At 32.1% G+C, this 12,470-nt stretch overlaps 2 protein-coding genes across 2 annotated transcripts; both read left to right on the top strand.

The window, feature by feature from the left end:
- The first annotated feature begins 242 nt into the window (after window positions 1-242).
- Window positions 243-4,776, top strand: LOC127266144 (cytochrome P450 CYP72A219-like). Its single transcript, XM_051296291.1, has 5 exons — window positions 243-695; window positions 2,729-2,946; window positions 3,287-3,531; window positions 3,659-4,040; window positions 4,276-4,776. The coding sequence occupies exons 1-5, from the start codon at window positions 404-406 to the stop codon at window positions 4,708-4,710; spliced, it is 1,572 nt and encodes a 523-aa protein (XP_051152248.1). The 5' UTR covers window positions 243-403; the 3' UTR covers window positions 4,711-4,776.
- A 1,780-nt stretch (window positions 4,777-6,556) lies between these two features.
- LOC127266186 (cytochrome P450 72A225-like) lies at window positions 6,557-12,470 on the top strand. The gene is made up of 5 exons (XM_051296349.1): window positions 6,557-6,982; window positions 9,270-9,484; window positions 10,177-10,418; window positions 11,464-11,848; window positions 11,935-12,470. Exons 1-5 carry the CDS (start codon window positions 6,694-6,696, stop codon window positions 12,358-12,360), a joined length of 1,557 nt encoding a protein of 518 aa, XP_051152306.1. The 5' UTR covers window positions 6,557-6,693; the 3' UTR covers window positions 12,361-12,470.

The following is a 12,470-nucleotide window of genomic DNA, read 5'->3' as shown; positions in this document are numbered from 1 at the left end:
CACCGTATTTGGGACATAGATAGTACTGCCTCCGTCTAGCCGGAAAGTAAACACATCATTTTGCGTCATTGTATTTAATATTAAAAATATATTTATATTTGTATAATTTACTCCACAAATATCATTATTTTTGTATTAAATAGTATAAATTAAATACTATAAATTTAGTAAACGTAAAGTCGAAATGAGTCCATACAATTATTAAGCTGCTTTGAGACATGAACGTGGGAGCAGGGTGAAGAAGAAGTAATGGCATAGACATGTATATCACGACCACGATTGCGAATACAATAAATTAAATTACAATAAACCAGATGCAACATGGAAAGAAGTGCTTCATTAATTTAAACTGTGGGTGGTGATAAAAAAGAAACAGTATCATCGATCGATCGATCGATGATCCATGGAGATGGAGGTTTTGGGGTTATTGCTGATGATAGTTTGTGTTTTTCTTGCTTTGGTGTGTTGTTATTATGCCTGGAAAGTGTTCGACTTTTTGTGGCTTAGGCCAAAAAGACTGGAGAAAGTGCTGAGGAAGCTGGGTTTGAAGGGAAACCCTTACAGGTTCTTACTCGGAGACCTTAGGGACATGGCGAGGTTGTCTGAAGAAGCCAGGTCAAAGCCTATGGCTAGTTTCGGCCATGATATCGTCCCCAGAGTTACTCCTTCTGTTCCTCAAATCCTCAGCAAATACGGTATTCAAAATTTCATCTGTATATATTCTTTGTTAATTAAACCGAAATGATCAATTGATTAATCGAAATAAGAATTGAAAAATAGCAAAGGTAAAAGTCTTAAATGTCTTTTGAAGCAGAACTACTATCGAAAGCAACAACAAACGAGACGAAACTAAGATTGCCTAGGGGCAGGGGTGAACAAAATATCCAAAATTGGTTCTAAATCCAAACAAAATTTTAAATTTTGTTCGGATTTTTAGATTGGATCAGATCGAAATTTTCCTAAATTTTGGATTTTCGAATTGATATGGATCCGTATGTTGAAAATCCAATCAAATTCGAAATATATTAACTATATATATACTAATATTAAAATATTTTATAATTTTTACATAAATAATAAATATAACATTATATATAGAATCAATTTATACATGAGTACAAATGACAAAAAGAATAGAAATAAAAAATAAAAAATCATCATATATACTTATTATTACTTCTTAATCTACTATAAAATTTCAAATTATCCATCTAAATTGGGAATGAAAGAGTATTAGGTAATCTTGTTCTGTATTTATTTTTTATTTGTTGGGCATTATTTGTTTATCAATGATTTTAGTTTAAAAATATGGATCTTTTTTTAAGTTTTGGTTATACTATGCACTTCTGAATTTTTAATTTGATTCGAATTTTATAATTCAGATTTTGAATAATCAGTTTGGTTCAGATCAACTCTTATTTTTATAAAAATCTTAAATTTCAAATTGGTTAGGATATGAAAAAATCCGAACAATACATTCAAATAATCACTCCTAAGATTGTCGGCAGTGCCCGATACGTCTTATTGTTCCCAAATGTAAAATAATCTAAATATTTTTCAAAGCATCATTACTATCAAAAGCAACGGAAAATAGGGCGAGAGTAAGAGCATGTACAGAGAGAAAATAAAATGAGAGTGTGATTTTATTTTTTTTTTGATCTTTGAGAAAAAAGTTCTTGTAAAAGAATTTAAGAGATAAGGAAGCTTCCTTACTTATAATTTTGAATAAAATGAAATAATCATAAATAAGTAAATAATCATAATTATGATACTAACCATAATTAAGATTCTATAAAAGGAAATTTGTAAATATAGTAAAGTTTTTGGATTTTTCTATGAAACCTCTAGGGATGTCAACGGGGCAGGTTTGGGACGGATTTTGCAGGTCCCGGGACCTGCCTAGCTAGAAAATATTAGAATCCAAGACCTGCCCCGCCCCGCTTTAACCCAGCCCTAGGATCCGTCCCGCTCCGAAGTCTCCGGGTTCAGGGCCAACCCGATAAATCTGTTTTTTTTGTTTTTTTTTTAAGAAGAAAATAAAATAAATTTTTTAAAAATAATTTAATAGTAAAAGAAGTATGCGTCAAATACCAAAAAATTATAGTTCTAAAAATAAGAATAATAAAAAATTGACGATAGTCCGTAGTGATGGCGATCAGCAGTAGTCCCGACTATAAAGAGAATTGTAGGAAAAACTGATGCGAACATAAATTTGATTTAAAATTAAGATTCTATTTTATATTTAAATTTTTTAAATAAATAAATAGTATAATTTATATTGTATAAAAATATAAATAAATTATCATAATTATTAAAACCCGTAACCCATCCCGAACCAAATTTTTTAGATCCGAACCCGCCCCATTTGACATCCCTAGTGTGCTCAAAGCCCTACTAATAGATTTTACATTCAATCTCTAGTTTTAGTTCAGTTCAATCCAATCTAGAACAAATGAGGGTAAGATAGAGCATGGTTTGGTTCGGTTCGGCATATGTCATCACAATATGGCATAGCTCGAATAATCGTAATTTATCATTTAGCTGGTCTATTTTTCAACCATTGAAATTCAATTTTGAGAAAAAAATATCAAATATTAATCTTCCAAGAAGTAAATATTTTAGTCAATACTTAATTTTCCGGATTATCTCAAAATAAGAATTCCGACAGCATACCCCATGTTATTTGCTTATGCTTCAATAATTTGATGTGTAATAAAACTCCTTGCAGGTAAGGATAGTTTTGAATGGTATGGGCCAATACCCTCAGTGATTGTTTGGGAACCTGAACATATCCGAGAAATTTTGTCAAAGAATTACATCTACCAAAAGCCTCCCGCAAATGTTGCAGTTCAAGAAATAGCAAAAGGTGTATTGTGGATGGAAGAAGAGAAATGGGCTAAGCATAGAAAGCTTATCAACCCGGCCTTCCGTGTCGAGAAATTGAAGGTATTGTTCTATATGTATGCACTTCTTGTCATCTACTTTCTCCGTCCCCTAAAAATTGTCCACATCACCGTAGATACGAAATTTTAAAAGAAGTATAATTAACGAATAATCAAAAAGTGTATTAACAAAAATAATTATTATGTATATTAAAATTAGAATAACTAAATAATTTAATTAAAATTATAAATCATAAAATTTAAAATGTGATTAGTGTATAATTATTTTTCAAAGGATAAAATGAACAAATTATGTGGGACGGATAAATGGATATTTTATGTGAGACAGAGAGAGTATATTGGAACGAAAACTTGTACATCATTATTGTTTCAATTGTTTGCAGCTCATGGCGTCGTCGTTTTACTTGAGTTGCTATGACATGTTGAGTAAATGGGATGAGATTATTCCGAATGAAGGGGCGTCTGAATTGGATGTGTGGCCTTATCTTCAAACTCTTACAAGCGACGTCATTTCGCGCACTGCCTTTGGTAGTAACTACGAAGAAGGAAGAAAAATATTTGAACTCCAAAGGGAGCAAGCTGAGCTTGTCCTAAAAGCGATTCTCTTAGTTTACATCCCAGGATGGAGGTGTGATATATAGTTCATTGTGTTCATTTATATGTGCATTGTAGCTTAAAAAAAAACTTTGTTTTATGTTTAGTTTCGATTGATTGTTTCATCACATGTGTAATAACTATTTTCCATTCTCTTGCAGGTTTCTACCCACTCGAAATAATAGAAGAATGAAGGAAATTGTAAAGATAATTAATTCAACTTTGATGAGCATCATCGAGAAAAGGATGAAATTGCTAGAAGCTGGTGAGGGTAGTAGTGACGATTTACTTGGTTTGCTACTAGAATCGAATCATAAGGAAATTGAAGTAGGAGGAAATAAGCTTGGAATGAGCATGGAAGAGGTCATTGAAGAGTGCAAACTTTTTTACTTTGCCGGGCAAGAGACTACCTCATCTTTACTTGTTTGGACCATGATTTTATTGGCGAAGTACACCGATTGGCAATCTCGTGCAAGAGATGAGGTTTTACAACTCTTTGGAAAAAGAAAACCCGAATATCAAGAATTAAACAACCTCAAAATTGTAAGTATTACGGATATCTTTACATTTGTCTGTCGTATAAACTTTAGTATTATTTATGCACAATGCAATTTTGAACTAAATTTCAACATCTTTTATTGGTAAATTTTAACATTGGGTAACAAAGTCTGAATATTACTGCCTAGTCTTAAGTTAGAAACAATTTTTTTTTTTTTTATTTTTTATTTCCATGTTTTGTGTTTTAGGTTTATACATATTTTGCTTGTATTTTATGCAGATAAACATGATATTCCATGAGACCATGAGATTATATCCCCCGGGTATCATGATTATTCGAATGACTAAGGAAGAAAGTAAATTAGGGGAGAACTTAAGTCTACCGGCCGGGGTGCAACTTCTATTGCCAATCATTTTGTTGCACCATGACAAGAAAATATGGGGTGATGACGTAAAAGAATTTAACCCCTCGAGGTTTAGCGAGGGAGTTTCTCATGCTACGCAAGGCCAAATGGCATATCTGCCATTTGGAAGCGGGCCTCGGGTTTGTTTGGGACAAAACTTTGCCATGACAGAAGCTAAAATGGCGATGGCTATAATCTTACAACGTTATAGTTTCAGTCTTTCTCCATCGTATTCACATGCTCCTTTCACCGTATTTACTCTTCAACCTCAACACGGTGCGCACTTGATGCTGGAAAAGCTAAAGGATTAATTGTCTCTATTTAAATTATATGTTTCTGATTAAAATCTTCTATACAAAAAATTAAAAAAAAAAAAAAACACGTTTGCATTATTTTGGAATGTATTACAATGCTAAAATAATATATATATATATATTCACAAAAAATGTAAAATATGTTATATTATTATTATTTTATTTTATATAGAAAAATGAAAAAAAAAAAATCTCCAAGTATACACAATTATTACCACCATCTTGTTTATTCCTCAATGCAATATTTGTATGCAAAAAACAAATCAACCTTTGTGATCTCAGACAAGGTTTCCTTGCTATTTGCAAACATAGGCCACCCCAAAAGCTGTTTAATTTGTTTTCTCTTTTTTTTTTTTTTATAATGTGGGAAGCCGCAGCCGCTACTTTTCGAATACACTCTGGATAAATCCCCGGGCAAATCTAATAGCCTGGAAACTAAGTATGACATGACAAGTCACACTAAATGATACCATGTGTAGCTGGGAAGACCGGTAAGTATCGGGTTTTGAACTATGACTTCACGGTCACAAGTCCATTCCACACCATCGGATCATCCCTTACGAGACTTTGGTTTTAGGGAGACTATGTTTGCTAAATTAGCCTGAAATCTATTAAAATTCACACCTCAACTATATCTAGTGTTAAACATATGTTAGAAATCAAATAGAATACACTTATCATGTAATAGTTTGCTTTGAAATACAAATACCAATTGCAATTTATATTAAAACAATATGTTAAATATTAAATTTATCAAACTTTAATGATTATAAATTCACAAAATGGTGTAGAATGTATGCCATGATTTATATCCACATAATTGTCACACTTCTTGAAAAGTCACAAACAAAAAATTCATGAATTTTTTCAAGAACCTTATTTTATTACAAAATAACATTGATGGTTTAGATGTGTTTTAGATGATATTTTCTAATTCAATAAAAAATACATTACTTTCTTTCATAAAATATCACGTCAAAATATTATTTAAATAAAAACACAAATCAACACTCTATTCAATCAATTTGAAACCAAACCCCCAAAATGTTTGTTTTGGATTATATGAATTGAAAATTTGAATCAATTTGAAACCACACCACCAAAAATGTTTGGTTTGAATAATATCAATTGAAAATTAGAAACGTGTATTGATATGTTTTGAATTATTTTGGAAAATATAATAATTATATCATAATTGATGTCTATTGATAATGTGAAAATAAAATTTTAATGTAATATGTTTGATGAAATATAAATTAAATATGTGTATTGTAGCATTGTTCATCTAATATTTTTTTTTAATACAATTTCAATAGATATTAATAAAAAAAAATATAATATATACGCCATATTCATATAATATAAATAATATATATACTATATTCTCTCAAAATTTAAATACTATGCATTGTGTGAATAATAAAAATTTTTATATTCAAATAATATATAATACCCTTTCTGTTTTACTAGTTATTTATAGCTATATTATATAAAATTCGAATAATATTCATATTAAATATATTTTTATTTCTTTTTAAATTAAATGTATTATGTAATAGTTCAATGCATAATCAAATACATTAGAAATGGCAAGCCAAAACACCACAAATAATTAATAGTAGTTTCATTGAATTCGATGGGTGGGTTTTTAAAAACATTATTTACACCTCATCCTATCCACTAGTTCTTGAAACCATTAAAATATTGACAAGACTAACACTCATCAAGGAAGCAAAGTCAAACAAATGCAGTGACAGATCGAGTAGGACCATTCGTTTGAACCAATTAATTTAAATTCTAGAAGATATATATACACATATACATACACTCAAGGAAATTTCTTGGAACCCCCTGCAAGCTCCTACTCTACCACAGAAATGGATGAAAACATTTCTATAGGTACAGATATATAAAACATAGTTGTTCGTGTAAAAGAATGAAAAAAAGAGTTTGAATTGAGTTGCAAAAGAAAGTGTATATATGGACATGGTTCTATACACGATGAGCACTATTGTTATGATGATGATGATGATATTAGTATTACTACATGTGTGGAAATTCTTGAAGTGGGCTTGGTTTGAGCCGAGGCAGAAGGAGAAACAGCTTAGGCAGCAAGGCTTTAATGGAAACTCGTACCGATTCTTGCTCGGAGATTTCAAAGATATAAGTCGAAAGGCGAAGGAAGTCCAGTCGAAGCCGATGGCTGCTTTCTCCAATGATATTTTGGAAACAACTCTGGCCTTCTTCTATGAAGCTCTTCAAGAAAATGGTATGTATGAATGCATTGGAATCTAATATGAAACTAACAAGTGTGTGCATATAAATGAAGTGTTGATTTAATGTGACACCCAGCTTGCAAACCATACATTAGAATTCTTTTAATAGAACTTTTGAAAAGGAATGTTTATGTTGTTGTTATTATGAGTAGTCTATTCAATTCATTTATATATTATTTAATTTCGGATGGTCTGACACATATTCATCCACGAAAATTAATCTAGCATCTGCCCAATTCTGGGGTATTATATTTAAATAGTATTTTAATTTAATATTTTATTAAATAAAATAATATATTTTTATTAGGAATGGTAAGAGGTCCTATCTAATTTGGAAGAAGTAGGACAATTCTTCTTATTATGGCTTCCTCTCAACGAGACCATATCTATTTTATTTATTTATTTTCTATAATGTGAAACCTACCGCTACTATTTTTCGAGTGTGTTTTGGATAAATTTCTGATCTAACTTAATATTCCCTCCGTCCACAAACTAATGTCCTACTTTTCTATTTGGGACGTCCAACAACTATTGTCCTATTTCATTTTTTAAACACAAATTTTACATTTTTACCCTTCATTCATTTATTACTTTTAATCTCTACCGTACAATTAAGGGCAAATTTGTTAATTCATAACAAAAAGACAATCACCTAAAAAACCGTGCAAATATACTTTACAACAATAGAAATTGGATGAAGGAAGTATCATACTAGACAAGACAACTCACGCTACATATATAATCTAGTTTAAGCTCGTTATCACTGGCCTAAAAGCAAAGCATGGTGAAGTGATTGTTTATGTTCAGTGGAATGCTTCGCCCAACGAATCAAGAAGTCAACGTGAAAGAAGGCCCATTTATGGGAAGCCCAATTATGAGGTCGAAGGGGAATTTCACAAAATGTCCTAGACTTAATAGGTGTTGGGCTAAATAAGCCCATCATAGTATCTATTTTGGATAGATTGTTGTACACTCAATTGAACTATGGTACCAAGAGACCAACAAGAAAAGCTTTGATCGAATCTATTTTGAGAAGGGCTTTAGAAAGGACCAAGACAAGAGGCTTATATTGTTGAAAAATATATCTAAAATATGATCTAGAGAAACTTGAAAGATTGGACCCATTGGAGAATAGGAATTTCTATAATCAAATGACGCTTATTATTATGATACCCCGGAGTTGGGCCAGTCGCTTAGTCAATTCTTGTATGTGAATGAACCGGTATTAAGCTATTCGAAGTTGATTAGATGTTAAATAGATTGAATAGGCTACTCATGTCAACAATGTGTATATTCTTTTTGTGAAACCATACCGAAACAACTCTAGAGTTAAACGTATTTGCTCTAAAGTAATTTGAGGATGGGTCACCCTTGGGAAGTCTCCCAAGATACGCGTGAGTGAGGACTTGAGATTGGGTCACTACAAGAAATTATCAATTTTGTAACGAAGTTTTTTCGTTTTTAAATTCAATTTTTCCGTTACTAATGATTTTAGAGACGGAATTAGAGATGAAATTACGTTAGCTATGTGAACTTTAGGAACGGAATTCTGTTACAAATATACTATTTTTTTTTAGTGGGTGACCCCTAAGAAGTCTCCAAAGGGACGCGTGAGTGAGGATAGAAGCGCAATCCCGACATTCTAGGCTTCGTATGGCTTGCGGCGTGAGGATAAAAGTGCGATTCCGATATGCTCGGCTTCGCGTGGCTTGCAGGCCGAAGTGTCACAGTTGGTATCAGAGCCGACCTGCGACGGCCCGAAGTCGTTGACCGGATTGTTGACGGGCCTAGAAGTTGACTAGACTGTTGAAGGACTCGTATTGACATGTTGAACCAGTCTGTGATACCAACATGCTCAACTTCGCATAGCTTGCGGGCGGGGGTGTCACAGTCATAAAGTAGTAAGGAAGATGAATGAGATTTAATGAAAATTTAATTAGGGGAGTTACAAGTAAGGTTAATAGGAAACACCTATATCATAGAAGCGACCGGGCAACTTGTGCACACTAAAACTGTACAGATTGTGTTTTTTTTAATCTCCAAACTTCAGTTTTTTACTATTTGTATCATGTATTTCTAAAAAAAAAAAATACATATTTTTTTTCTCTCACAAAACATCATACATTATTTTAATATCAAATTCAAATCAAATTTTTTCCAAACTCATCGAAAAAAACACACCCCAATTTAGGTTTTGTTATAGATAGATATATGTATATAATATTGGAGTTTGAGATTAATCCAAACATATATATATGTATGTATATATGCATGTTGCAGGTGAAAATTGCTTCGTCTGGTTAGGAACAAAGCCTACGGTTCTAATTACAGACCCGGAAATGATAAAAGAGATATTTTCAAGGAATTACATTTTCCAGAAGATCAATTCGCCATTGAACAAACTTATAGCAAGAGGCGTTGCTGAATACGATACAGAAAAATGGGCAAAGCATAGAAGGCTTCTCAATCCAGCATTCCATTTAGAGAAAGTCAAGGTACATGCATAATCATTAATACATATATATACATCTGTAGGGGTGTCAATTCGTGTTTTTGGGTCGTGTATATGTTAGGTTGAGCCATGAGGATAATAAAAAAACTGTCAACCCGAACCCGACCCGAACCCGAAATCTGACCTGAAACCTTAGACCCGAACACGACACGAATTCTTTCAGGTCGGGTTCAGGTTGACCTGAATTAGTTTCAAGTCACTCGAAATTCGAACAAACCCGATACGAACCCGACACGAAACAGACCCGAAAATTTTTAAAAAAAATTAAATTGACCTAAAAATATCATTTTTATTTTAATTTTTATATTATTTTAAATATTATAAATAAAAATAATAATAATAAAAATTTTAGGTTAACCCGAAACATGAAGTCCAAAACCTAACCTGATTTTTATATTTCAGGTTATCAGGTCAACCCGAAACACGACCCGAACACAACACGAATTTTTTTTGTTTCAGGTTCGGGTCGACCCGATTTTTTTCAAACCCGAACCTGAAAAATTTCAGATCGAACGGGTTCGATTTTTCGAATCGGGTTTACTTTCGACACCCCTATGCATGTGCATGTAGTTTGTTCCAAATTGAACTTATAATGTAATTGTCTTACTATGAATTTTATGATCATTAACTCATTGTTATATATATATATATATATGTACATTTCATACGGTGTAGCACATGCTTCCATCATTTTATTCGAGCTGTGTTAAGATGCTGAGCAACTGGGAAGAGATCGTGCGGATGGACGGGTCATGCGAAGTGGATGTGTGGCCGCACATTAGGACTCTAACAAGTGATGCAATCTCGCGCACTGCTTTCGGAAGTAACTATGAAGAAGGAAGGAAGATATTTGAACTTCAGAATCAACAAGCCACACTTATCCTCAATTCCTTTGCCCTTTTGATCCCGGGATGGAGGTAATTCATTCATTCACTAATTTATTAAGTATCATAGTTGAATATATTCGATATTGAAAAAAATATTGGGACACACTAATTAGTTTATAAAGACCAAGGATAATTTCATTTAAGATCAATTGATTTTGATTTTAAATTACAGTTTCAAATTCTTTTTAACATATCAAATTTTCTTTTGTAAAATTTTGAAATTCTACAAAAAAGTTATGCTTCTATGAGATTATCTTTAGGCTAGTTACATTTTTCTACAAAATATGTGTTTTAGATATATTTTTAAAATATTTTATTATCCTGGATTTTGGTAAAATGTAAGAGTAATTCCAATAAAAATTTGGTATTATACATTATGTAAATAAATATTATTTACTCCCTCAGTAGTTAAAATTGAAATATGTTCTAATTCTCTCTGTCAAATATAAAAGGGATAAGAAAATATTTGAATGAAAGATGTAGTGTAATATTTTTGATAAATGACTATTTTTATTAGTAATCGAAAAACAGAGTTAAAGATATAATAAGTAAACAAACTAAGAAGCTAAGTGAAACTATATAGTGCAAGGTTTAATCAAGCACTTTTTTTATATCGAAAATGATTGGATCATATAATTGAAATTGTCTAAAGTACGAGTTTTTCAGTTATTAATTTTTTTTTACTGATGAACCTTCATTCTTTCGACTCAATAAAATAGGAATTCTAAGCTTTATTTTTTTATTATTTTTTTATTTTTTATAATGTGAGAACCCGCAGTATGAAAATACTTTTTTTATATCGAAAATAACGGGATCATATAACTCAAATTGTCTAAAGTGCAAGTTTTCCGGTTATTAATTTTTGTACTGATGAACCTTCATTCTTTCGACTCAATAAAATAGGAATTCTATGCATTATTTTTGTTAAGATAAAAGTGAGTTATGAAGGTAAAATCGAGATGTTTTATGCATTTATTTTTCAAACACAACTCATGTATATATGCATTTTATAAATTCCCTTAAACTAAGAAGAAAATGCTAAAAATAGCCATTGAACACTCTTGATCTTTTGAAGGTTTTTGCCAACAAAAGTGAATAGAAAGATGAAGGAAAACGCGAGGGAAGCACAATCATGTGTACTAGAAATCATCAACAAAAGAATGCAGTTGATTGAAAGAGGTAGCCAGAACTCGAACGATCTTCTGGGATTACTACTGGAATCCAATTTCAAGGAAATCCAAGAAAATGGAAATGAGTTTGGAATGAGCATGGAGGATGTCATCGAGGAATGCAAGCTTTTCTACATTGCTGGGCAAACGACAACCTCGTCGCTGCTAGTTTGGACAATGCTTTTATTGGGTAAACATTTGGATTGGCAAGAAAGAGCTAGAGACGAAATTCTACATGTCTTTGCAAACAATGAAGTGCCCGATTTTCACAACCTAAACCGCTTGAAAGTTGTAAGGAAATTAAACTTGGCCTAAGTTATTAATAATCATATAATTTCTATGATACATTTAGAACATGAATCATATAACATTTTCAGGTGACAATGATTTTCCACGAGGTTTTGAGGTTGTATCCGCCGGGCGTAATTCTAAGTCGAGCAATTCATCAAGAAACTACGCTAAAAAATTTGATCTTACCCGGCGGGGTACAACTGTTTTTGCCTGCGGTTTTGTTGCATCATGACAAAAGGGTATGGGGAGATGATGCTGATGATTTCAAACCCGAGAGATTTAGCGAAGGAGTTTCAAAGGCGACAAAAGATCAATTTTCGTATTTTCCATTTGGCGGGGGGCCTCGAATATGTATTGGACAAAGTTTTGCTTTGTTAGAAGCCAAGTTAGTGATAGCCATGATTTTACAACGTTATGCTTTTGTAATATCTCCTTCTTATGCACATGCACCTGAAGTTGGTCTTTCACTTCAACCTCAATACGGCGCGCAGTTGATCTTGCGTCGAATTTAATTAGGGTTGATGCTTAGTTTTCACATAGGTTATCCTTTAGTAATTTATATGGCTATTGTAAGATGTAGTAATGCATTTTTAATAGAAAGATCATCTATATGTTTTTGGTT

Source organism: Andrographis paniculata, unplaced genomic scaffold, assembly GCF_009805555.1.
Source record: "Andrographis paniculata isolate CXL003 unplaced genomic scaffold, ASM980555v1 Contig74END, whole genome shotgun sequence".
NCBI classification, from domain to species: domain Eukaryota; kingdom Viridiplantae; phylum Streptophyta; class Magnoliopsida; order Lamiales; family Acanthaceae; genus Andrographis; species Andrographis paniculata.
The sequence above is the reverse complement of the archived record's forward strand: the minus strand, read 5'-3'. Positions and strand labels throughout refer to the sequence as shown.